At 39.3% G+C, this 27,037-nt stretch overlaps 1 protein-coding gene across 1 annotated transcript in view; it reads right to left on the bottom strand.

Moving 5' to 3' along the window:
- The window catches only part of SLIT3 (slit guidance ligand 3), a 612,784-nt gene that overhangs the window by 62,752 nt on the left and 522,995 nt on the right, over positions 1 to 27,037 (bottom strand). The window contains 2 exon segments of the mRNA XM_042452193.1: positions 12,272 to 12,411; positions 23,136 to 23,233. Of these exon segments, the coding sequence (XP_042308127.1) occupies positions 12,272 to 12,411; positions 23,136 to 23,233 (238 nt within the window).

Below are 27,037 nucleotides of genomic sequence, written 5' to 3'. Positions count from 1 at the left end.
CTCACCTCAATCTTCCCCCTCCCAGAGCCTCAGGGAACATGTTAGCATATAGTGCCTACTCCATACCTCACTTTCCCCTTGCCCATTTTCTACCCCCCCCCTGCTTTTTCACGATCTTTGAAATCTACTTCCAAACTTTCCTGAGTGTTTCTGGGTGCAGCCAAATACTGGCACTGCCTACTTATTCAACAAGTTAGAGACCAGAGCACTTCAACAATTTCCACTTTTTGACAGTGTTCTGGTCCCTAACCTGTTGAATTAGCAGGGGATGTTAGTTATGATGAAGTATGTTTATAATAACAGAGGCCTAGATCAGGGAATGGCATGCTGTTATAAGCATGAAATGTCCATAGAAGCTCTTTGCCCAGACAAAGCAAAGTTTATATAAGAATATGCACCAGTGTTTCCCAAATTTTGGTTCTCCAAGTGTTTTGGACTTCAACTTCCAGAAACCATAGCCAGTTTGGCCAACAATCAGGAATTATGGGAGCTGAAGTCCAAAGCATCTGGAGGACCAAAATTTGGGAACCACTGACTTAGATAATGTGGTCTATATAAGCACATATCTAGACAATGTGAAGTATATGTGATGTAACAATCCTCCATGGAGTGTGTAAATCCATAAACTGATTTATTCATTCTCATTAACTGTGAGAAAGATGATAAAGATGCATACTTATTATCCTGTTGTAAAAATATCATGAAAATACAAAGCTTAAGTGAATCTTAAGTGGAATGTCAGTGTTAATGTGCCTACTGGACAACACTGTTGTTTACAATTTTGGGAACATAGTTACCAAAATAGTAAACTAGAAGGAATTCTAGCTAGATACAGATTGACAGACAAATGTCAAGGAGCCTTCAATCCCTCAATAAGGGATGCAGGGGTGGGGAGTCGATGAAGGAGGGAGACTTTGGCAGAATCCAAAAACTAGCAGAAAAACATTATAAGACAACACACTCACCACAAAAGGTATTATTATTATTATTATTAACCTTTATTTATGAAGCGCTGTAAATTTACACAGCGCTGTACATGCAATCTTTTTAGTTAGACGGTTCCCTGCCCTCAGGCTTACAATCTAGAAAGACAAGACACAGAAGGAGAAGGGGGTGGTGACGGGAAAGGGTAAGAGGTCCAGCAGTTCCTCTCAACCTCCGAGGCCTGGACCAAGGCAGATGGACTGGAGGGAGGGCTTGGCTTCATAATGGAAGGTTAATCATTATCCAGGGAAAATACATACTCACAAGTAGGATAATACATATACAGTACATAGCAATACAGGAAATGGATCGATAAACAGCCAACAACAGAACATCAGATAGTAAGCGACAATTATGCGATGCCTGGGAAGGCTTCTCTGAATAGGATGGTTTTCAACTCCGTTTTGAAGCTGGTTAAAGAAGTGATGGCTCTTGCTTGTGGAGGAAGAAGGTTCCAGGAGTGAGGGGCAGCAAGTGAAAAGGGGCGAATCCGGGATGGGGCAGAGGAAATCCTGGGCTGGGACAGCAGACCTTGACTACCAGAACGGAGGGCCCTAGTGGGAAGGTGAGGAGAAAGAAGGTCGGATAAGTAAGGAGGGGCCAGTCCATGGAGGGCTTTGAATGTCGACAGCAGGAGCTTATACTGAATGCGGAAAGGGAGGGGGAGCCAGTGAAGGGATGCCAAGACAGGAGAGATGTGGTCAGAGCGGTGGGTGGAAGTGATAATGCGTGCAGCTGAATGCTGGACAGAGATTAAAGGACGGAGGTGAGAAAGAGGAAGCCCAGCCAGGAGGACATTACAGTAATCAAGTCGTGAGATCACTAGGGCATGGACCAGGATCTTGGCAGTAGAGGCGGAGAGATATGGTCGGATTTTGGCAATATTGTACAAAAAGAATCTACAAGCCTTGGCTGTGGTCTGGATCTGAGGGATACACGACAGAGAAGAGTCAAAGATAAAACCAAGACTGCGGGCTTGCTGGACTGGTTGAATGGAAATGTTGTCCACAGAGACAGAAAAGGAGTGTTGAAGGTTGGGCTTAGGAGGAAAGACAAGAAGCTCCGTCTTGGACATGTTGAGCTTCAAACGCCGATGGTGCATCCACTGTGAGACAGCTGTAAGGCAAGATGAGACTTGCTGTTCAAGCCATGGAGAAAGGTCAGGGGCAGAAAGATACAGCTGGGTGTCATCGGCATACAGATGGTAGGAAAAACCAAAAGAGCTGATGAGTTTTCCTAAGGACAGTGTGTAGAGAGAAAACAGAAGGGGACCCAGAACAGAGCCCTGGGGAACTCCAACAGATAAGGGAACAGGAGAAGAAGTCTGACCACCTGCAACTACTGCAAAAGATCTGCCAGACAAGTAAGATCTAAACCAGTCGAGAACAGAGTGTGAGAACCCAAGGTCAGAGAGTATGTCGATTAGGAGACAGTGATCAACAGTGTCAAAGGCTGCAGACAAATCAAGAAGGATGAGAACAGAGTAAAGGCCATTAGCCTTGGCCTGTAAAAGGTCATTCGAGATCTTAGTGAGGGCTGTCTCTGTGGAATGCTTTGGGCGGAAACCAGACTGAAAGGGATCGAGAATGGAGTTGGCTTCAAGAAACTCAAGACAGCGCGAATAGACAACCCGTTCCAAAACCTTAGAAAGAAAGGGGAGAAGAGAAATCGGACGATAGCTAGACAAAGAGGAGGGGTCAAGAGAAGGTTTTTTCAGAATTGGGGAAATGAGAGCATGTTTGAAGTCTGACGGGAAGGAGCCTGTAGAGAGAGAGAGATTGAAGATATGGAGAAGCGAGGGCAGAAAGGAGGGAGCTATAGAGATTAGAAGACGAGTAGGAATAGGATCAAGAGGACAGGTAGCAGGTTTGGAAGAGTTCAGAAGTGTAGAGAGTTCATCCAAAGAGGCAGGAGGAAAGACAGAAAATTTGTTAGGGGAAGGCGATAGAAGATTAAGAGCAGAAGAAGAATCAGGAGGGACTATCTCAGAGCGAATAGTGGTAATCTTAGAGATGAAATAGTTAGCAAAGTCATTAGGAGAGAAAGATGAAGAGACAGGAGGAGAGGGAGGTTTAAGCAAAGTGTTGAAGGTGGAGAACAAACGCTGCGGGCACCTCTCATTGGTATGGAGAAAGGATCAACTGAGAATTACATAAAAGAATAATTTTTGTAGCTAAGTACAGGGAAAAAAACTACAAGCAACTTGATCATATATTTACCAGGCCCTTTGAAAAATATATATCTGGCAACACTTATACTTTCAATATGTACGCGGTGTATTGCTCTGAACTGCTAATTTATCTTTTTGTATCTGTTGTGCATCACCTTGGAAGCATTACTGAGCTGAGAGGCAATAAAAATTATTTTATTTATATAAACAAACAAATACAAATGTTACTCATTAGCTAATAAATTTTACAAGCAATATGTTCAAAAAGTGTGGTTACTTCAATTTTATTTTTTGAACAAGAAAAACAACTAAAAACAGCCAAATTCCTCACCCACATCACTCCAAAAGTAAAGTTTTGACAATAATGACTAAACCTAATTAATTGTGCAAAAAAGCAAACAAATTCCATATGTCTTCTTCCTTTTCATTAAACTCTTTAAAGGTTGACCCTCATTACAAAAATTACCATATATACTCGATTATAAGTGGACCTCATGTATAAGTCGAGAGCAGGTTTTGGGGCCAAAATTATGGATTTTGATATGACCCATGGATAAGTCGAGGGTAAAACTTAGCAACATGTAACAAAGGATGTAAAGGATGAAGCAAAGGAAACTGATGTTAAAGAACTGAAAACTTTTGACAGGCATAATTGTTTGTCCTCATCCTGAAGGCTGGATGGATGAGATAGCAGAGTGGGTTGATGCTTCTTTTGGGTGCTCCAAGAAGGGATTAAGCTCTCACCTTTCACCAGGGGATGGTTCCTTGTTTGATAGGAGTTAAAGTACAATACTTACACTGGCCCATGGATAAGTCAACCCCAGGTTTTTGGGGTCAATTTTTTGACTAAACTTTCACTTATATATGAGTATATACTGTATAGTAATAAAGTTTTACCATATTATTTCCAAGCTCTGATGGAGTAGTGGAAGATGATGCCATGATATCACAATAACAATCTTCTTGCATGAGGCTGTTCTTCTGCTACAGTGCCATCAATTGTAAAAATGCTACATAATCAGTTTTGCTCTCTTTCCTTGTGTACCTTTGAAACTATTCTGGGATGTACAGTATGTCTGAACCTGGGCATCTGGAAGATTTTACAGAAAAAAAAAACCCCAGCTTCATTTATATACCACTTCATACCAAACTAGCAGTGTCTAAGCAGTTTACAAAATGTAAGCTAATTGCCCCCAACAATCTGGGTACTCATTTTAGTGACTTAGGAAGGATGCAAGCCTGAGTCAAGCTTGAGCCCTTTTGCTGGTATTGAAGTTGCAACCTTATGGTTCTGAGTCAGTGGATGCTGTACAGGCATTTAACTACTGCGCCACCAGGGCGCATGAGAAAAGGCACAGTTTGATGGCCTTCACAATCAGAGGCCAGATTTGATTGGTCTTGCATGAAGGGCATCATGCTATCGCTTGTGAGGGGGCAGAGGCAGGTTTCTTATGGCTCTGCCACCCTTTCATGAACCCTCTTTGGAGATTTTTGTGGACCAACGCTCCCACCCTCTTTGGGACCAGGTAGGAATTAACTCCCTTTTTTACATGTTTTTTTTTTAACCTACTGCACCCTACACTGTATATCATTGAGACATTGTCAATTGGCTCAGGAGGTGGCTATAAACAGGTTGTCAATGGCAGGTTATGGGGGAAATGTCAGACTGCAGTGTACAGCTTGGCACCCTTTTGGTGAAGTGTTGGGCTATGGAACCACCTCCATAGGCTTGGGTGCTTGGGAGGCAGGGAAGCACTCCCCCCCTTTGAAGCTGACCGGGCTGTGTGTGTTCTCTCCTATAAAGTCTATGGACTTGGGGTATGTGTGTGTCAGTGCCCTCGGTTTACCTTCCAGTAAACGGCTGGCTGGGCAGAAACCAATGATATTAGATTGCCCTTGGGGTTAGGCATTTTGCCCAGGGGAAGGCTGGGGAGGTGGTCACAGGCTGATACCTGGGCCTCAACTGGAACCACATCAGTTTGCTCCTCCACTTTTGTTGCTTATCCCCAGGATCAGTTTAAATAGGTTGTAGATCACATAATGTGCCCCTTGTTTAATCCAATGCCCTGTGTCTGGTCTCATTATTTTGTGGTTGGTCATCAATTACAGCATCTGTTTGCCTGAAATTTTTTATCACACACAGCATTTGGGACTGCTTGCCCATTACCTCTTCCACTCCCATGCCATTTCATTTTTTTTGACCAGCACACACACACACACACACGCACAGGCATGTACCCACACCTACAGCTGGAGGAATGGAAAAGAATGCGGGTTTGGGGGAAGAAATCAGAAAGAAATGCCCACTCCTTCTCATCATCCAAACCATACCCACTAACCACCCCAAATAAACTTAACAATGCAATTGATCTTTCACACAGGAAAACATGTCACAATAGAATTGGGAAAGGAATTCAAACACACACACACACACACACACACACACACACACACACATAATGTGTTAATAAAAAGAAACACATTTAAAATTGCATCTCATAGGAGGACAACAGAAGGATGACACTATCTGGTGAGCTCCAACCAAACACATTATAATCCTGCTGTATATGTTATTTACGTGCCTTGTAAAAGGACCTTAGACATCTGCTGCATTAGCTCAGAAGTATCATGTTAATATTAATAGATACTTCCATCAGACCAATAATCCACTTTGTCCAGGGCCAGGAAGCCTTTTCCCATTTTTGTTCCCAAGCGACACCATTGAAATTATACTTCAAAGTAGGCTAAGTATGTGTGTAAAATTAATGTATCCCATTAACAGGTATATATAGTTTTTAGTTTAGACCAGTGGCGTCACTAAGAGTGTGTGTGGAGGGTGCGGACCGCACCAGGTGACACCCTAAAAGGGGGGAGGATGACACCACTTCTCCTCAAAAGGCTACCTTTTGGCAGAAAGGGGTTGTGGCATTTACCTACTTCCCTTTAAAATGCTTTAAGAAATGGTGGGAGTGTGTTAAATCTCAGTGGGAGGAGAAAGGAGAGGCCCCAGAATTTTTTAAATTAAAATTTCAAATTTCAAAATTTTAATTTAATTTTTTAAAAATAGTTTGATTTTTTTTAAAAATATTCTTTTTAATTTTTCTTTTAAAACATCACATTTTAACCAAATCTTCACTATGGACATGTAAATACATTTAGGTTGTGCATTAGATATTGTAATTTGAAGGTATAATTTTAATTTTGCTAGTTGCATATGTCACAACTATTAGCATTACATTCAGTGGTATATGGGAAATACGATTTGCAAGTAACATTAGAGAAAAAAAAGCATTACTAAAGATTCTGTATGGTGTGAAATGGGAGGAGGAGGTCAATGGGATGGTGATGACACCATGAATGACAGCACAGGGTGGCACCAAACCTAGGGATGCCACTGCTTTAGACTGATAATGTTAAGAACACTCTCAGATTTTGTATTCCTTTTAACTCTGTTACTACATATTTTTATCCCATTGTGGATACTCATCTTAAACAGGTATATAATCTTTTCAAAGTTATTTCAATAATCAAACAAGGTCACAAGGAAAAAAAATAGAACTCTGCTGCAGCAGAGCTTGGAAATACAGTGGACCCTTGTTATACGCTGGGGTTTGGTTCCAAGACCCCCCGTGGATAACAAAATCCGTGGGTGCTCAAGTCTCATTAAATATAATGACATAGCAAAATGGTGTCCCTTATAAAAAATGGAAAATCAAGGTTTGATATTTGAAATGTATACTTTTTTAGAACATTTTCAAACCGTGTATGCTTGAATCCGTGTATAACAAATCCATGTATAAGAAGGGCTGACTGTAATGAGTTAAAAGTAACGTTGTTAACTGTTTAAGAGATTAATGCTACAATCCTACAGTTAGTTATCTGGGAGTAAACCCACACTGAACTCAATGGAATATTTTGAGTAGATATGTATACGACTGGGCTGTAAATAACAGAAATGCTTTATGTCAAAGACACCTCTTGGCATTTTTATTTGTTTTATATTTAGTAACTAAGGATAAAGTCTTGAGCATGTTAATTCCTAAAGAGATTTTTTGACTGAAATTTTTACTGCAGTTTCAGCTTCTGCCTATCAAATGCAATATATTCCAGAAGAAAAACCCTATAAACAGCCACTTCATTCTTAAATTCTGAGCATGAGAGACAGGTCATGCTTGAGCCTTGTGATGGTCATATAATTTCCTGGGAACTGAAATACATCTCCTCCACTCAGATGGCACCACTTCAGATATTATTGGTGGTTAAATTGTTCAGCTCTAATATTTTAAACAAGGTAAAAACAGATTATTAGCTGTGAAGGGGATTCCCCCCACCCCTAAATGTGGAAAATTAACCTACACAACTGCTTTGAGACAATACCAGTCTCATATTTCATTAGACTATACTTTACTTTCTCTGCTATGTATCTGCTGTACAAAAGTAGCCTTTTATCTAAGTTGAAAGAAACCTCTACAATCTAGTTGCTTACCCTCCTTTGGAAAATTTTAGTTGCTGCCTGATAGTATGAATCCAAACCTCTTCTGAAAGTTCATAAGGGAAATAGATCTATGTTGGGCATTAGTCACAAGACAATAATAAAATTCTGCTTTCTCAAGATAATCAGAGGAGATTTTCTTAAAATAGAAAGCAGTGACTTGCATTGCTAAACATCCATTCATTTCTAGGCTATTCATTTGAATACAAACATTCAAGCAGGTAAACCAATCCCAGATGTTTTGTTATGGAACTAAGGAGACAATGACTGAAAACTTTCCTCACAGCATGACTTTTCATGTTGAGAAGTTTAGGTTCTAGCTAAATTTGTATGTGTTTGTGTGTATGCCTTCAAGTCATTTCCAATTTATGACAACTCTAAGATGAACGTATAATGGGGTTTTCTTAGCAAGATTTGTTGCTAAGAGGAGGTTTACCACTGCCTTCCCCTGAGGCTGCGAGCGTGACTTGCACAAGGTCACCAAGTGGATTTCATGGCTGAGCTATATAGGCACTACATTTGACTATATCAGATTAAAAAAAAATGTGGAGTTGCCACAGATTGAACATTGGCTATTCTCAGTGTAAAGATTCTACTACTGATCTACAGTGAGTATCTTTAATGATCAGATGGATGGAAGACTTGGAATAAACAAGGATATCAATGTGATGAGCAGGAGTAAGAGCAGGAGAGAGACCTCCTGTAGATGATCTAGCTAAACTGGCACCAGCCACTGATTTTAATCACCCCCTTTTAACCAGTAACTCAGTGGAAGTTATTGGGGAACTTGATTTGTGCTTTCCCATCCCTGACTCTGCAGAAGCTTTTTTTCTCCCCTCAGTTGTGGGTAATGAGAATCATCTGTGTACACACATTATCCCCTCTGTACACAGACATTATCCCCTTGCTTACCTGGAGGGGAGACTATATCCCTCAGCTGTGATGTCCAGATAATGGGAGAGCCCATCATCACAACCAACAAACTCCCAAAATGGCAATTTGCCCCCATGCTTTCCCTTTGAAAGCAGAGGCAGTGAGTCTCTCTAATATGTACTCAATGGATTACACAGCTCTGGAATTCTGGCATGCCAAGCTATAGCTTGGTTTACCTTCACAGCTGGGCTGCCCCTGAGGCTTTTCTAAAAGTGGTGTTTCATCCAATAAGGGCAATAGCACATATTTTTCCAAACCACACTTCAACAGCTGTGACCTCTTGCTTCCCTGCCTCATGGTTTTAGCACAGTGAGAAAGAAAATGATTTAGATTACTAATGTTTTAGAGAAAGTTGCTCCTTATGAAATTTGTAAAAGCATTTCTGTTGTGGCCTTTTTGGAGCCATCCCACAAGGTGGTCTGGAATGAAATCAGAACCAATAAAATCACCACAGTACTACTGAGCAGAATTAAAAGCAACTACTAAGAAGTTAAGAAAGGCAAATAATACTAATCTGACTAATCTTTACTTGCGAAATATGTTGGATTCTCCAGATAAATTGAGCTCCTAATTTCTGGGGTGGAAGAGGATATTCATGGCTGCTATTCAGGACTTGGTAGAGTTGCTTGTTTTGATTAACACTCTCAAAATACCCTATCCAGTATGGCATGCTTCCTGGAGGATTTTAGGCATTGGAGTAAAGAAAACAAACAAACAAACAAAAAACAAGAAAGCTTTACTCCTAATTGAGAGAATCTTAGGTTAAATCAGTTTAGAGCTGTAATAATTCTTACTGATACATTCCTAGTATTCAACAAGGAAAGACAATTTGGAAGTGATAAATTACATGATAACTGCTTTTCATTTATATTATATGAAAAATACTAGAAACAATGTAAAATTCCCAGTGTGAAAGAATAGATTGCTAAAATGTGGATTAAATCACATGGTAACAGCTTCGTAAGATTCAAAGAAAAACAACAAAGACAATAGGAAGCTCTAAATAAAATTTAATTAAAACAATAATTTATATTGCAGAAAAGGCCTTAAGAGAACATTAATTGGGAATGTATGATAAATATATTGAGAAGATTAGATATATGACAACTTAGTTGTAATGCGCTTAGAGACTACTTAGTATGCAGTATGAAGTGGTATATAAATGTAGCTGCTACTGCTATTATGTATTTGAATGAATGTTTTGTATATTCGTTGTTGTTTTTATTATTATTATTATTACTTATTATTAATATTACTTATTAATCTACATCTACATCTGTATAGTTAATATGAGAAGAACAATAAATCTTCCTGATGCTAGATGATATGTTATTGTTTGTTTAATGTTAATTGTTTTCTACAGCAATTCTTTTCTATGACTATAATTATAATTTCTGACATGTATATTATGGCATTTGTAATTCAGTGTGGGAATGTGATGGACTAGGGACCAGAGGACTATCAGAAAGCGGAACTGGTTTAAAAGTAAAATTCTGGCCACTGAAAACATAAATAACACAGTATATATCACTTTTGAATGCATTTTTAAAAAGCTAAATTAACACACATTATATATACAAAATTGTGTGTGAGCTGTCTCAAGCAAACATTGTAGGCAAGAATTACCAAGAGAGTGGAACACCTGTTGAATTAACAGAACATATTTGTAATTTGCAAGCATTGCAAGAGAAAGCCATTGGAAAGCTAGGAGTCAAAAGGTGGAGGAAGCCTATATATCTAATCATATATAAATCACCTAAATTGATTTTAAAAAAGAAAAAAGGGGAATGGAGGAAAATATTGCTTTTCTACTAATATAACTTCTGAGACCAAAAGCATAAAATAAAACGAATGGCTAACATATACCTATTAAAAACCCTACATTCTCTTTAGAGGCTGAGATGAAGCATTTTAAAAGTTTCTGGCAAAAAGATGGTTAAAAGTAACAATTAGTTTTCAGTCAAGTTTAAGGGTTTCTTTCCCAGCCAACCATTTTCACAAATGTCCCCAAAGAGCCCCAAACAACATTTTAAGAGTTTGGGAAATTTTAGATTTACTTACCAAGGCACTCAAACTTGATACTTATTAAATCCCACGATATGTAATATACTCCATCTTACAAGAAGCCTTTCACTAAGTGTCTGAAGCTCAGAGAGTAACAAGACCAGTTCACATTTTCATGGTTTCAAAGAACATGAGTATTTTCTTACCACTGTACTGTGACTATAAGAAGTTATGATCTGGTGGCTTGTATTGTTAGATCCAGAGGTTAAAACTGTTCCTCCTCATAAAATTGTGGTGAGGACAGGACTATTTATAAAACAAAAGGCCAGACGCGTTTCGACCTACGTCTTCTTCAGTGGCCTGTCAATGTTTAAAATCTAAAAAGTATAATAACTCCTTAGCAAACAAAGTAACTTTGCTGAATTCAAAAGCTGCAAACGTGTCTGGCCTTTTGTTTTATAAATAGTATTGTTTATAATTGCCAAAAGAAAAATATAGAGGGGGCTTTTCTTCACCCTTTCTGTGGTTTTATTGGCTTTTTACCAGGGTTTAGTTTCTCTGGATTTGTATTTTGGATATTTTATTCACCCTTAGCATTTTAGATCTTTCAGTGGGGTGATTTTACCCTTTTAGATAACACATTTTTTTGCTCCAGGGTGCTGTTATTCTTTTTTAGTTTTTACCAGAACCCTTTGGTTGTTTGGTATGGGTCTAAATAGCAACAGGGACACTTTCTGTTCTCATAAATTAACAGCAAGAGGACATCACACTATGTTGAGAATTATGAACTTACAAACATGAGACCTTTGCCAGAGTAGACTAAAAACACATCAAGTCCAACCTCTTGTTTCCCATTGAGGCCAACAAGATGTCTTGAGAAAGCCTACAAGGCAAGCATGAAGTAGTACCCTCCTCTTCTGATCCTCTAGTTAAATTGCCAGAAAGCTGCATACTCCCTCTGAAAATGGAGGTTTGATATAGTCACTGTTTCCACTGATAACCATGTTTGCTGCATGAGTGCAGATAAGTATCTATAGCTAAAGTGGCACACACAAAACCTTGCGGGGGGGGGGGGGAGGAATATGGCAGTGCCCTTGCAAACCATAGTAGTGAAGGCTGAGCAACATCAATGACCATGGAATCCTGAGCATTTGTTGTTGTGAGGGAATGGAAAATGGGACAGGGGGAGCATGGATGGGAAATGAAACCAGAGGAATGGAGAGGATCAGAGAGTAGCAAATTATAACTCCATTGCTATCTCTTGACACTGAATTCTGTTGTGCTGAGGAGGAGCCAGTTGGGATAATCACATTCCTAGGTCCATCGCCCCCCCCCCCCCCCGTCTCACAACAATAGTCAATCACATATTTCATTCATTTCATATTTCATTTGAAATACAATGCTTAAGCTTTATCTGACCACACACAGCTTCTGTGTATACTCTTACTCCATTATCCAACCATTACATGTTGTCTCTATAAAATGATAGAGAATAAAATTCCACTTCTGGTATCAGAGGGAAAATATATGCATCATGAGTAGTAGCTATTTATAGCCCACATCCCTATGAATTTGTCCAAAATGGAATCCATCACTACATTTTGTGCTTTAACCATAGAAGGTAGGAGCCTTGGGACTAGGCCCTAACCCAAACGTTCTGACTATCTTGTTAATAATGGTTTGCTCACCTGTATAATTAGGGAGGCAGAGACAGGCATAATTATTTATCCCATCCATACAAGTTGAGTTGTTCTCACAATCGTTATCTTCACAGTCATCTGGATTCACTTCACATTTCTTCCCCTCGAATCCAATAAGGCAAGAACAGCTTTTAGCAGAAGAACAAAGAAGAGAAAAAGATTAACTTACACTTCAAATTGTGCATGTCATGTGGTTAACAAGAACATTAGCATAGATTTCAGATTCAGTACATAGCTAAGTATTTATCTGATATATCTTGACTCATGTGTCATAAGGGGGTGTCATACTGAGGACAGAGCAAGCATGTTTTCTGCTGTTTCAGAGAACAGGACTCAGAATAATGGATGCAAGCTACAGGAAAAGAGATTCCATCACAACATTAGGAGGAACAGTAAAAACTGTTTGACAGTGGAACATACTCCCTTGGAATATGGTGGAGTCTCCTTCTTTAGAGGTCTTTAAATATAAACTGGATGGTCATCTGTCGGGGATGCTTTGACTGAGAGTTCCTGCATGGCAGGGGGTTGGACTGGATGGCCCTCTTCCAGCTCTATAATTCTATGAGTCTATGTGCCTCAGACTCAGTTATTTAAGTTTGCTGCAAACTTTTGCAACACACTAACTACATTTCAAGTGTTGAAAGGTTTTATACTAATTCATTCAATGTCTCATGGTGTGGAATTGCCCATAGAAATGACCAGAAATCGCACCAGGGACTTTATTTGTAGCATCTTTTAATAACGTCACAAAACAACATCCTGAGATCTTATTTTCTTCCATGTATAATTCAGAGAGAAGGAGGCCTGTGCCATGTGGGGGGGGGGGGGTTGCAGCTCAGATCCACAGTCACTCTTGTTCTAGCAATGCAAAGCGTGATGTTTTTTCACACCAGATCCAGAGTCACTCCTGTCTAGCAATGCGAATTAAACTTAAAATTACCACACCACACCTGGTTGTCTTTCTGTTGCCCTTCCAAATTGAGGGGGAAGCAAAATCAGTTCTATTCCAAGCAAGTCACATGATGTGGATTCAAGCAAAGTGGAGTGAGTGCACATTGTATTACCACACCGGAGGGTTCAACGATTCGAATTGGCACCCTTGCACATGCTCAGTGGGGCTCTGGACACTGCCCTCCTTCCCTGCCCCCTCCTTCACTGTCATCCTTCATGGAGTGAAGAAGAAGTCAGGGGATGATGGGATAGGTCACTGGGGGTTTCTGGGGCCAGGATTGGGATGTAGGAAAAGGCAGAGGATGATGGAATAGGTCGCTGGGGGTCCCTGGGGCCAGGATCGGTATGCAGGAGAAGGCAGAGGATGATGGGATAGTTCACTGGGGGTCGCTGGGGCCAGGATCGAGATGCAGGAGAAGGCAAGGTATGACGGGATAGCTCTCTGGTGGTCACTGAAGCCAGGATCGGGATGCAGGAGAAGGCAGGGGATGGGATAGCTTGCTGGGGGTCCCTGGGGCCAGGATTGGGATGCAGGAGAAGGCAGAGGATGATGGGATAGCTTGCTGGGGGTCACTGGGGCCAGGATCGGGATGCAGGAGAAAGCAGGGGATGATGGGAATGATGGGATGGGTTGCAGGGTGGCAGAGGGAGTGAGATGACAGGAAGGAGGAGGAGGGGAATGACAGAGCAGGATGCAGGGGGTCGGGGGGGTGACATCGGAGCGGTTTTCCAAACCATACCAATTCTCAGTGCAATCGAAGTGAGCCTGGGAGCGAATTCTGTGAAGTCACTTTTTTTTGGTTTTACCAAAATGAGGGGTCACTTTGGAATCACTGTGGAAGCACCTCACAAGGTGCTCCCATAGAAAAGAATGGCGTCTGATAACACATTCACATTACGACGTGAGTGTGCACTGTTGGAAGCGCAGTCACGTCAGAACTGAGCCGGAAAATCTCCAAAAGCTCCATGTGATATACTCCAAAGTTTTTCAGATCAATGGCCACATGCAAATCTGAACTAACATAGATGGAGGATCATCTTTGAGTATTTTAGTCTCATTCTTGACAGCTCTTGGCAATGAACAGTTTGGGTATTTTTACTGGCTGTCTCATAGGAGGACCAATTTGTCCATTAGCAATAGGAAAAGACTTTGGTATGCCAAGCTTATGTCATCAACAATATAGTGAAGTCATTCTTGAACTCTACAACTTTTTAAAGCAGGGTGGATGGATGGAAGGCCTGAACATCTCAATGTTTGATCATGGAGCCTGCCCCTGTCCCTCCGTATGCCCTTATAATGAAAACTAGCATACAAGTGAGAACAATTTGACCTGCCTTCTTCTTCACAAGCTATGCATATGTGTCTAAGGTTCTCACCCTCCCGTATCAAAAAGCTTTCAAACATGAAACCCCCTCAGCTGAGCCAACAGCCTAGAAACCTGTACATCTGATTCTGTTCAGTTTTTAAAGGTGGCTCAAGAAGTGAGCAAGAGAAAGTGATATAAAATTGGTTTTTAGATGCAACAATAACACCTGTAAATTAAAGTAGAATTTGGAACTGGATAATCTGACATATAGTTTTTTTAGTCCTCTATGCAGAATGAGTTCCAAGATATCATGTTCTATACTCCCCATCCCCCTGGCATTGTTTGCATATCAAATTTTCTCAAGTGTCAGTGCTTAAGGATAACAAAGATACACACAGTAAATGTAGGGGAAGTGGCTTCAACCCATTTTCTCTGCCATGGAAACAAATGGGAGAATGCAGCAAATGGGGATTCAAAAGCTACAACAGTTCAATCATGTTCCTTGGTCTTCAGAATGCAGTGAGTATTCTGGAGTAATGACACTGAACAACATGGCTGTGTATTTTCTATCTCTCTCTATTATTTTTTTAAAAACACCATCACCACAGACTTGGAGGTTGATATATAGGAGGATGAGCCAATGTGGTATAGTGGTTTGAGTGTTGGACTAATGCTCATGGAGACCAGGTTTTAAATACCTGCTCAGCTATGGAAACCCACTGCGTGACTATGCGTAAATCATTTTCTCTGAATCTCAGAAGAAGGTAAAAGCAAATTTTCCATTTAATAAATCTTGCCAAGAAACCCCCAGTTAGGGTCACCACAAGATGGAGTTGTCTTGAAGACATGCAACAACAACAGTTTAAGAGAACAGAAGTGGAATGGGTGATTTCATGTTGGGAAACAGGAATGCATGTGCACTGGTCCTTGTGTGCTAGCAAAATCAAAAAGCCAGAACTGAAAGAAAAGAAATACTTCACAACAACAAAATACAAGAGGAAGCAAAGAATGCAAAGTAGAGGCTTGTAGGAATTTCAGGTTTGTAGAAGTTAACATTAGTGGGTCATCAGACTGTGTAAAATTGTGCAGTATGGCAATAACAAATCTGTCCTATTAAGTAAAAGGAACATTTTGCTCTTATCTCTATGATTTGCAAAGAAAAAGGAGTTCAATGTAAGAGCACAGATCATAGCAAACTGCGTGCTAAAATGGCTCTACTGTTCTAGTGTTTAAAAATTCAAAAGTAGTGTAAAGTAACATTAACTGATTGTGTGGAAGAGTCCTTTATGCCACTTAGCCTACACTGACTTCTCATAGGCCATGATAGTTGGAAGGGATAGGGATATATCTTTAGAACGGATGACTGAAAACAAACTGCTTGAATCAATTCTACTTAAAGCACACTAAATCAGTATGAAATATTTTCTTTGCCTGTCTCCTACCTCATTAGAACCCATAAAAAAGGTCCTCTTTCTGACCCTGTGGAGATGCACAGGATCATAAGAGGCAGATAAGAGAAGGTAAGAATAGCTGGCACAGCATCTTTTGTAGCCAAGAAAAGTAGGAGGGGGGAAAGATAAAAGAACTCTAATTAAATAAAGTGATCCATTCATCATGTCTCCTGTTTCCATTATAAAAGCCCATTTTTCAGGGGTCTATAACTCAGCCATAAAAATGTGCTCTAGGCTGCAACTTGGCACACAAGGTCTCATTTTGGGAGCACAGATTCATTCTTTCAATTTAAAGGAAAAGAAAAATGAGGAGTCAGTGCCGGTTGTTTTCTTTGCTGTTTCTGTGCCCACATTCTAACTGGAATAGGCATACCTTTAACAGTATACCATCGATAAAGACTGGAAATCAAGCCAAACCCTAGGTTTGAAGTACTTGAAACAGTATACATTTGTTGGTACTAAACAGTGTTCCAGCTTTATTTACTAGAAGATTAAATAAGACTTTACTTCAATGATGTAGTTAGCAACTCTTGTCTTTTTTCAATCTTGTTCTAAAATAACCAGATGGAACTTAATTCAGATTGGGACCATAGCATGAAAAAGCAGGAAATCAATAACTCTTTGATGTCCATTGTGATCTACAATTTTTGTTTCAGTTAGAGACATTTTTAGAAATAAAATTCTAGATGTTGCCTCAAACAGAATCATAGTGCGCGTGGTGGATTTATAGCTCCCGACAGCCAAAAAGACAAACAAATGGGGCCCTACACAGACCAAGCCTGGAAGTCAAAGTGATGAAACTGAGGCTGTTATACTTTAGCCATGTGATGAGAAGGCATGACTCATTAGAAAAGACAATAATGCTGAGAAAGGTAGAAGACACTAGAAAGAGAGGGTGACCACACACCAGATAGACAGACTCAATTAGAGAGGTCATGGGTCTGCATCTACAAAACCTAAGCATAACAATGGAGGATAGGGGGCTCGGCAATGTCTCACCCACAGGGCCACCATGGTCTGAGGTTAGCTTGAAGGCAGTTAACAACAATTTCCAGCAGAGTCTGGATCTTGTGGAAGCTGTTAACAATATTTCTGAATTAATTAAACTGTCATGAACTGTAAATTCTTGTGGGATGCAGAGTGGGGAATAGTAAACAGAACTGTATGCAAATAATGTATGGGAATTATGTGGCTTTCTATATGTTGTTGGACTAAAACTCCCAGTATTCTTAACCATTAGCCCTGAAGGCTAGAAAGAAGCAATTCACAAAATATACACTGCTGCAAATTCCCACATGTAAATGGTTAGGCCTTATACTGAATGGATCATATGACCACTAAAAAGCATTGTTGCTCATTTAAAGAAAGTGATGAGGGATTTCTGTGAAAAGTATGCCCATTACAATAAGTGTTTCCAGCAAAATCACTGGACTTCATGAAATGCAATAAGTTAGTATTTTCTCTCCAAACTACGTATCAAGGCTTCAGGAAAGGTAAGGGTGATCAGCCTTCAGCTAGTCCCTCTGGCATACTAAAGAGAAAGAGGCAAGCAAGCTTTTTTTCATATGGCAATACTGAAGAGTGTGAGGGAAAATTGCATATGCATGCCAGCTTCTATTTCAGTGTAATTTTTCTGCAAACTTGCAAACCATCCATAAATCCCAAGAGTTTCAAAAGGACTATATAATATGTCATCTAGAGAAGATGGGTTGGGGGCAGTTAGAAGCAATTATCTCTGATCATGCAAAGTTACTGTGGTAAAAACTGAAGAGTTGAATGTACAGGGCCTTAATCATGCAGGACTCAATAAAATAGTGAGTTCATCTAATGCAGCAAGCTGTCGCCTACATAACTGTATCTTGCAATAAAGCTTGGTTATGCTGTACTCTATGGCTACATATTATCTTTCTTTTCAAGCTGTGTCTGTTGATACATTATGATTGTAAACTTGAAATCTTAGTAAAGTAATATGATACATCCTAACTGGCACTTGAAACAAAATAACTTGCTAAAAGAGTACCTTAGTAATTTTAAGTTACTTTTTCAATTATTTTTAATGCACTTACAAAAAAAATGGCCCCAATCCCCTGAACCAATATTTTAAGAGCAGCAAATTAAAATTACTCATAGTACTATTTTGACAAAAAAATACATTGTTGATCCCTTGTTATTGTGACTCATGACAAGTTATTCTGAAACTCTTAATTGTAATTAGTTAGATTATGCAACCAGATGCTCCATGTGACTTTCTGTGTGATGGCACCCATGAAATCTTTTGTTTTAAGCAACAGCCATGCCACTATACTATATATGAATCATGCCCAACTCTAAGCCTTTAAGAAACTTTCCACAAAGAAGCATGGATCACAACATGAGCACAAAATGTGATTGTTTTTATTCTTTTTAGAAGCACTTTTTTGTAGAAGCTTATATGACTGGTTATTTTGGAAGTACTAGATTAAAATGTTATGCTCTGATCACATTATTTAGTACTTGGATGAAATGAATGCTGGCCAGATGTACTGTAACTGTTTTAGGGCCCATTTGTCTTTAAAGTGCCCCCCCAAAACCTGCACACCTGCATGTCACCTGGACAAACTCAATTGTCCATATATGCTGAACTCATCTGTCAACTAAGGAACATTAATACCACAAAATCTATTTTGGTATTTTAAAGTTTTCCTAAGTGAGCTTTGTTTTTGTATTTGTTAGTGGGAAAAGGCAAAATGCACTGTGGACGAAGGTATTTCAGTTACAGAAATAATATCTCCAGTTAGCAACAAAGCTAAATTGGCTTCATCACAAAGGGCATGACCCAGTTAATTGGCTAGTCCCATTTATTTCAGTGGATTTGTTAGACATAAAATGTTTTACTATATCTGGATTTTATCCAATGCTCTTCTCAGAATTGTTTTGACAATGCTGAAGAGCAGAAAGTGGAACTGGTTTCCTAATAATTCTCATTCCAGACTACTAATAGGCAATGAAGATAGATACAAAAATAGAATAAGCCTAATATTTTTGTCATCATTTTTTCCTGGTAAAGTTTTGATTTAAAGGTGAGAAAACAGAAGTATATGCATCTATTTAAACTAATTATTATCTTTAAATTTTAATCCTCTGAATTTCTAAGCTGGGTTGAAATCCTACAGCCATGTAACATAAAAAACATATCCCAACAATGTATCAAATAAAATACTTACCCGTGCACAAGCTAACCTAAGTTTAGGGATTTTGATATGACTCGTGGATAAGTCGAGAGCAAAACTTACAGGGCTATAACAAATGATGGAAAGGGGAAAATACCACTTCCATCCCTCCTTCTCCTTCTCTAGACTTCTCCCTGCCACCTAACCATGATTCCCAGGTGTTGGAGGAGAGGTTTTAACATCGTATTGAGAAGGGAAGCAAGTGATGTTAAATGTGGAGTTTCTTCCATGGGAAGCTTGCAAATCAGACTGGAGAGGGAAGTAAGAGGTGTTAAATGGGGTATTTTTTCCATGGGAAGAGGAGGCTTGCAAATCGGACTGGGAACCTCTTTCACATAGAGGTTTTTCATACCAGCGCTTAAGCATTGGTAAATCGTTACTGAAACATTGAGGAAGTGCACGTGTGTGAAAGCCTGACACGCTTCCTCAATTTCAGGGAATCGTTGGTTCCCCTCTAGTGTCACTGAATCATTCAGGTAGAGGGAATTTCCTCTGAACACAAAGTTTCCATTCAGGGAATCGTTGGCTCCCCTCTACCATCACTGAATCATTTGGGGAGAGTGAGGAAATTCACTCTCCCCAAATGATTCAGTGATGGTAGAGGGGAGCCAACGATTCCCTGATGTTGAGGAGCATACCAGGCTTTCACACACATGCGCTTCCTCAATGTTTCAGCAATGATTTACCAGTGCTTACCCCATGGTAAGCACTGGTATGAAAATCATCAGAGAGAGACAGAGACAGAGACAAACACGTGCCTAGAGGCACCAAGAGTGGGACATCAGGCTTGCTTATTTTAGGACCTTTCTAAGCCGTACTAGTTATTGACCTGTATATAAGTCGACCCAAGATTTTAGGTTCAATTTTGGGGCATAAATTTCTCGATTTATAGTCCAGTATGTATGGTAGTATTAGAATCATACTTTGGACACATCGTGAGTTAACATGATTCACTGGGAAAATGATAATATTTGGTAAAGTAGAAGGACGAAGAAGAGTAAGACTGCATTGCAGGTGGATTAACTTAATCAAAAAAGTCACAGCCCTGGGCTTGCAACACCTGAGTGCAGGTATTCATAACAAGCTCTCTTGGAATCATAACAAGCTCTCTTGGAAATCTGTCATTTATAGGTTTGCTACAAGGCAGAAGTGACTTGATGGTACATAACAGTCACAAAGAGCAAGAGTATCAGAAATGTCAGACATTAGAAGATTAATCTGGAGAAAATGCAAAGAGAAATGGTGGAATGGATATAGCTCTTAATTCATGGAGAGTTAGCAACATTTTTGTAACAAAAGAGGGAGGGGGAAAGGCAACCACCTCAAGAGAAAACACCACCTTGGATTAAATTGTTTACAGTTAAATGCCTGAAAGAGGTTTTGTTTTAAGAGCTCCATCTGATCCCATGCCCTCTGCTGACACTGTTGTGGCAGTGTGTTACAACAGTATATATGAGAAGTGGAATCACCTGCTGTTTGGGCCCCTTATGCTACCTAGGCACAGCAGGAGAAGGAAGGGTGTGAGGATGGAGTTTCAGTCATAACAGGGTGAATTTCCTGGCTTATGTCACCACCTTACCATTACTTATAAGATAATTTTTCTTGTCTGTGACTGCAGGAACATGGGAGTTAAATCACTTGATATTTCATATGGAGGAATGCTTTGGCTTAAATTTCCTTTTACAAGAGTAAAGACTTGACAAGTTTGGCAGCTGAGCTTGTGTATTCATATGTTTCTCTGGTAGGAGAGGAGAATGTATAGAAGATATAATTTCTTTTGCAGACCACACAACAAAATAGTTCAAGAGGGCCTTCTCCTTATCCTATTTCAGACACATTATGTTACAAGAGAGAATAGGTTCCCATCCCGAGGCACAAGGAATGAAGGAATGCAATTCCTCTATTTGCCAGCAGGAGCTATATTTTAACTAGTGGGGGGTTGGTGAGAAAACCTAGTATGTCAGCACAATAGTTGCTCTGTTTTCTGATTATTGACCACAGGACCAAACTAGATGTTATAGAAGAGATGTCACCAACCTTACAAAATGGAAAAAGAAGCTGTGTGAGGCTGCCAGTTTAATAGGAGGCATGATGGTAGAAAACATGGTAGTACAGTAAGAGTAGAAAAAGTATGAAAAGCCATCCAGATGTTGCTAAACTGCAGTTCCAAGCAGTTCTAATCCAGACTGGGGCCAGACTATCTGAAAAAATTTATTTACCCATATGAACCTGCCAAAATGTTAAGATCTTCAGGGGAATCCTTTATCTTGGTCCTGCCACCATCACAGGCTCACTTGGGGAGGACACGAGAGAGCACCTTCTCAGTGGCTGCTCCCATCCTCAACAACTCCCTTCCACAGGAGGCCAGGCTGGCCCTTTCTCTGCTCTGCTTTCGCCAGCAGACAAAGACATTTTTGTTTAAGCAGGATTTTAATGACTAAGCAGAAAAAGTTATTTGGATGTGTTTTATTTATTTATTTTTAACTTTTGTATGGTTTTATATAAATGATTTTATATTGTTTAATATGGGGATTTTTAATTGTATTTAAAATGGTTGTGTTAAGGTTTTTAACTAATTCTCTTTAGAAGCCACTTTGGGTCCCATTCTGGGAGAAAAGCAGCATATAAATCAAACAAACAAACAAATATATACTTATTTCCAACCAGACATTTTTCTGTACAAAATCATGTGATCATGCCATTTTCTATACATGGGAGAAATACACAGTTAAGCTCCCTTTCCATTATTTTGGAGTCTGCCTGTATGCCTTACAATCTCTTATACTTTCTTCAGTCTTTCACACATTCCTCTCTCAATAATCCAGCACATTTCATTGGTGTTTAGTTCAAAATCTAGGTTTGTGCCAAATCCATAATGATCCATACTGGACAGAACTGGAATTGGGGAAATGGTTTGACTCATTTCCAAGTCAAACTATAATTAACTAGTCCTCTAGCGGAACTCCTCTCTCTCCTCAGCCACAAGTCCACATTCATTCATCTCCATTCACTCCTTTTTGTCCTACTTTCAATATTGCTTGATATTCTGGGTGGGGTATATATATATATATATATATATATTTTAGGACATGACGGCCATTTTGTCCTGCAATATTCCAGGCAGCAGAAAGAGCCTTCATCCTCTCTCCTTCACTTCGAAGCCAAGAACTACAGCTATTACTGCTAGATTGGCTGGTGAACACAGTTGAAAGAAAAGAGTAGCTGGACTGGGAGGATCACTGGTGACCAGGTATATTTCTCTGCATCTGGTTCCGCTCCATGCTAAAAAAGAATCTAGGACTCCTAATACCATTTTTTGGACGTAAACGTTATGGACCTGCACAACTCATATAGGACTTTTATATAAATGTACTTCATTGGCATCTCCATGTCAAGTTTTTCCATAATGCTACTCAGGTTAGTATAGCTGCTCATAATGAAATGTATTTGATTATGTGATTGCTGTGGAAACAAAATGTCTTACAACTTCTTACAGAGAAACACAGCATGTTGTGTAGGGGAGAGCTGTAACAATTGGGTTTGAAATACCTCAAGGATAGTTTACTATGTTCGACATGAAGAAATAATGGCACAATCTTTGCAATGCATTAAGAAGAAAATATGGTTGCCTATCTCAGTGGAAATAATTTGTCCCAACAAAATCAAATTAAGGCTATGGTGCAGCCCATATTAAATGCTTTTAAGCTCTATTGTTTTAAATGGAGGATAGATTTAAGTATGCCCTTTCACTCGTACATTCAAATCAATGGGACTAAATGCTTAGCTTTGCCTGGACCATGTCCTAATTTCATATATCTGGCTGGGTGGTTTTCAGTTATGGGGTATGTCTGCATGATAGCTTTTTCTGCTTCACAATGTAAATAGTTCCTCAATCCATAATGCTGCTTTTAAATGCAATTTGCTTTTCACTTACCTGAATCCATCTTGATTCGTGTCAGTGAGATGGCAAGTCCCCCCATTCTGACATGGATTCTGAATACAAGAGTTAATAGGTGTGCTGCAGTCTCGACCCTGTCAAGAAAAGTTCATGAAAATTGATTAATACTTGTCCGTCTTTTCATGCAGAAACCTGCTTACTCAGTCTCCCTTTACCTGCATTTTCTCACAGGCAGACACAAAGGATGCAGCCTTTACTAATTCTTGTTCTCTGAAATCTATCCCTTCCTCCCCTCAAAAATAATATTTTGATACGAGAACAAATAGACAAGTTCTTAGTTTTTGGGAACTGTAAGGCACAGAATAGTCATTTAATAATCTACCTTTTGGACATATGCTCCCTGTGCACCAACACATCTATAAAATATTTAGTCACAAGAATGACAAATGACTGCAAGAAATGAATATATGTAGAGACATAGACACACATTTCTTAGCAAAGCAATATAATGCCAAGAAAAAACACAAGTAAGCATGCTCATTTAAAACTAAGATATACATTGACTTCAATCACCCTTGTCTGTCAAGTTCCTGGTGATGTGTGGCTCACAATAGTGGGAAAGACTGTTATGGGTCAATAGAGCTTTGGTGCCATGAAGAAAAGTAGTTCTTCTCCCCATCCCCATGCTCTTAAACAGATAATTGATGATTACATTCTTCTGAAATGCATGGTCCTTATCAGCAAAGAGGTATTTCCAGGAACAACAGTCTAGTTAAATCAGGTGTTTCAGGATACCATAGGAGAGTAGTCTTAACCTCACCTAAAAGGCATCTCAAGGACCTTGCAAGTGGAAACAAAGGTATACTGGAAGAACAACTATGCTGCTGGAAATCCTTTAGTATGCCAAGGAGATGTTCTGTCTGGAATGGAATAAACAGGCCCATGGTGGAAATGGTTTAAAATGCCACATCCAGATCTCCTTCATCTTCCTGACATACCTAACAAAAATGCTGAATCTGAGGCAGCAATGTCCTCCCATTAACAATGGAAGATGAAGCAAAAGCTGTTCCTTCTAACTGCCTGATCAGTGAATCAGCATGGCAAGGTTGTGTTGGCTGTTCCACATCTCATCACACCCCAAGCCTTTGTAAATGAATGGTAGGGTTGCTCTGTTAATATTTTTGTATTCTCAAGTCATGTGTACCCAAGAGAGCATACATGAGAGCCAGTGTAAGTGTAAGTGTACTGGATTTAATGTTGGACTGGGACTCCAGGAGATCAGGGTTTGAACCATGGCTAGGTCATGAAAACCAGTTGGGTTACCTTGAGCAAGTCACAATCTCAGCCTCAGAAAAAGGCAATTACAAACCTCCTCTGAACAAATCTTGCCAAGAAAACCCTATGACAGGTTCCAATAAATAAGAAATCACTCAAAGGCACAACAACAACAACAATGTCCAATAAACCCACCAGTCATTTTTTATATGAAAGAAACAGTGAAATATACCTCTTGATTAGTTCTCTGTCTTTGAAAGTGGGAAAGCTTTCAAAGCATGGAAACACCTCCATTATGTGCAAAATTATATTAATAGTCAATGAGCTTATGAAAGTGAGCTTATGAAGAGTTTAAAGGTTATGGAAATGTATGCCAATATAAATATTTTCCAGGATGAAGAACATATATGAGCAGTATAATACTGAAGAAATTTCCTGCAGCTTTTAATACAGCTAAATTAGTTGGTTTTGAACTCAATAAGTGTAATAAAATCTTGTTGTAAAGGGTTCGGTAAGTCTTCCTTCTTTAGAGAGGCTATCCACCTTCTGTTTATAAAGGTTGGTCTCTTTCACTATATCCATTGTTTACTACTTGGAAGACAGAAAAAGCTCTGAGAAAGTTGACAGCGGTTACCATGTTGCTGACACATTGTTTGGATTCTGGGCTCCCTACCTGAAGCAAGGGTGCTTATTTTAAGGGGGAAATGATTACACCCTCCCAGCCAAGGAGCATGTGCTCAGCACTTAGCAGCAGCATATTTTTGAGAAAGGATTTCTACAGGCAAAGGTCATTCTTGTTCCCCAGTGCTTGGAACATAGTAATATATGGAGAACAGTAAATGCTAATTTTAAGCTTAAGTAAGTATGCTAACTAATTTTTCCACTTTTAATATATACTGGCTGGAACACAAAGTGTCAAACACACCATGTCTCACTTTTACATGTATCAGAATCAGTCTGCTGAAGGAACAAGGCAGCTATGGTTTGAGAAGTCTTTCCTTTTCTCTTGCTGAAGATAACATTTTGAAATCTACAAAAATTCTTTGTATAGGCCAGGGAGCCAGCAAAATGAAATTCATCACATATAAAATAAATTAACAACACAAGGAAAAACTGGCCAATTAAGTTCTAATACAGAAGTAAATTGTTCTCTGATCTTGGTTGCCTTAGACAAAAATTTGGCAACAACTAAAGTTACACTGGGAATCTTATCTTCTAATAAGAATTTGACATAAAATTGTGCCAATTTTCTTGGTAGATTCACCATTAATGAACTAATAATATGTTGTCAACTTTGTAGAATTCACAAGACAAAAGAATGTGCTTCATGGATTCTAATTTCCTGATTTTGAAATCTTTGTTGAACAGCTACAGGAAAATGATGGAATATGAAATTATATGGCAGTGTACGATTTGGTAATTATGTTTGTAAGAGTGTCAGTGAGCTAAGGATTTCTGTGGATGTGCTTTCTATGTGTTTTAAACTACCCGGGGAAGGATGTAGAGCTGCAGCACATCTTGGGGGAGTGAAAGAGAGTAGAGAACAATGCTTGGGGGCTCACTGCCCTAGGGTTATGTTTATTTTCTTCCCTCCTAGGTGGCTTTGTTATTTAGTTTTGTACAGGCTTTGTGCAACCTGCCCACTCCCATGAAAACTGAATTATTCAAGGCAGTGTGTTATTAACAGTGCCAAGTCACAAGGATTCCCAGTTAAGTGTACCACTATTTGTTGCGTCTGGGAACTAGGCGAACAGAGCATATAGTCACCAATACTCTATGTGCCACTCAATTCCGAATACCAACTTAAAGCATTGGTGATTATCTTGAAAGTTTTAAATGCCTTGTTTTTATAGTATTTGTGTCTTAAATTACTTTCTAGAGTGATAAACTGCAGCTACTCTGGGTTGTGAAAAGTCCAAGGTCAATAAGCTGAACAATCAGCTGTCAGAAGACAGAACAATCATTCAGGCAGATGGATATGCTGAAGAACAGTCAAGAACTGTCAGGACATTAAGGCCAAGTCTCTGAGATGGCAAAGGGAAGTTACTTCCAGCACAAGAAGTGTCTTTGTAGTTTGCCTCATGTAGAGAAGCTGATCCCTCAAAAGGGCAGCTGGGGGATACAGATGTCTTTGTGCAAGGCCATTCTCCAAACACTCTTACACTCTTCATTCTTAGGCAAGGTAGAACAATTTGAAGGACTGGCTGCACCTATATGAAACCCTATCCAGGCTTAACTCTGCTCATGTATCTGCTGGTAAAATCTATCAGGTGGGGGAACACAACTGCATAGAGCTTTTTGTATGGCTGTCCTATTCTTATTGAACACTCTTCTACAGGAGGAACACCTACTCCATCCTTGATTGTTTTTAAAAAGGAGTTGAAGATCTTGATTATTTAGTCTGCTTTTAATTGATTCTGGGCCATATAATACATTTTAAATATTAGGGTTCCAACTCCTAATGAAATATTAATTTTATTTAAAATGAATCAAATAATCATTCGATTGTATCATTTCATTTATTTCAAATGATACAAACATACAGACACAAGACTCCCTGTTTTTGTTCTGTAAATGGCCTTGAGATGGATTTTCCTTTTAAAGAGAATACAAAGCTATTTTAAATAATTAATTAACAAAGATATTGGCATAATTAAATAGAT

The sequence above is a fragment of the Sceloporus undulatus genome, chromosome 2, assembly GCF_019175285.1.
Source record: "Sceloporus undulatus isolate JIND9_A2432 ecotype Alabama chromosome 2, SceUnd_v1.1, whole genome shotgun sequence".
In the NCBI taxonomy this organism is placed as follows: domain Eukaryota; kingdom Metazoa; phylum Chordata; class Lepidosauria; order Squamata; family Phrynosomatidae; genus Sceloporus; species Sceloporus undulatus.
Note: the sequence above shows the minus strand (reverse complement) of the source record. Positions and strands in the feature narration are given on the sequence as shown.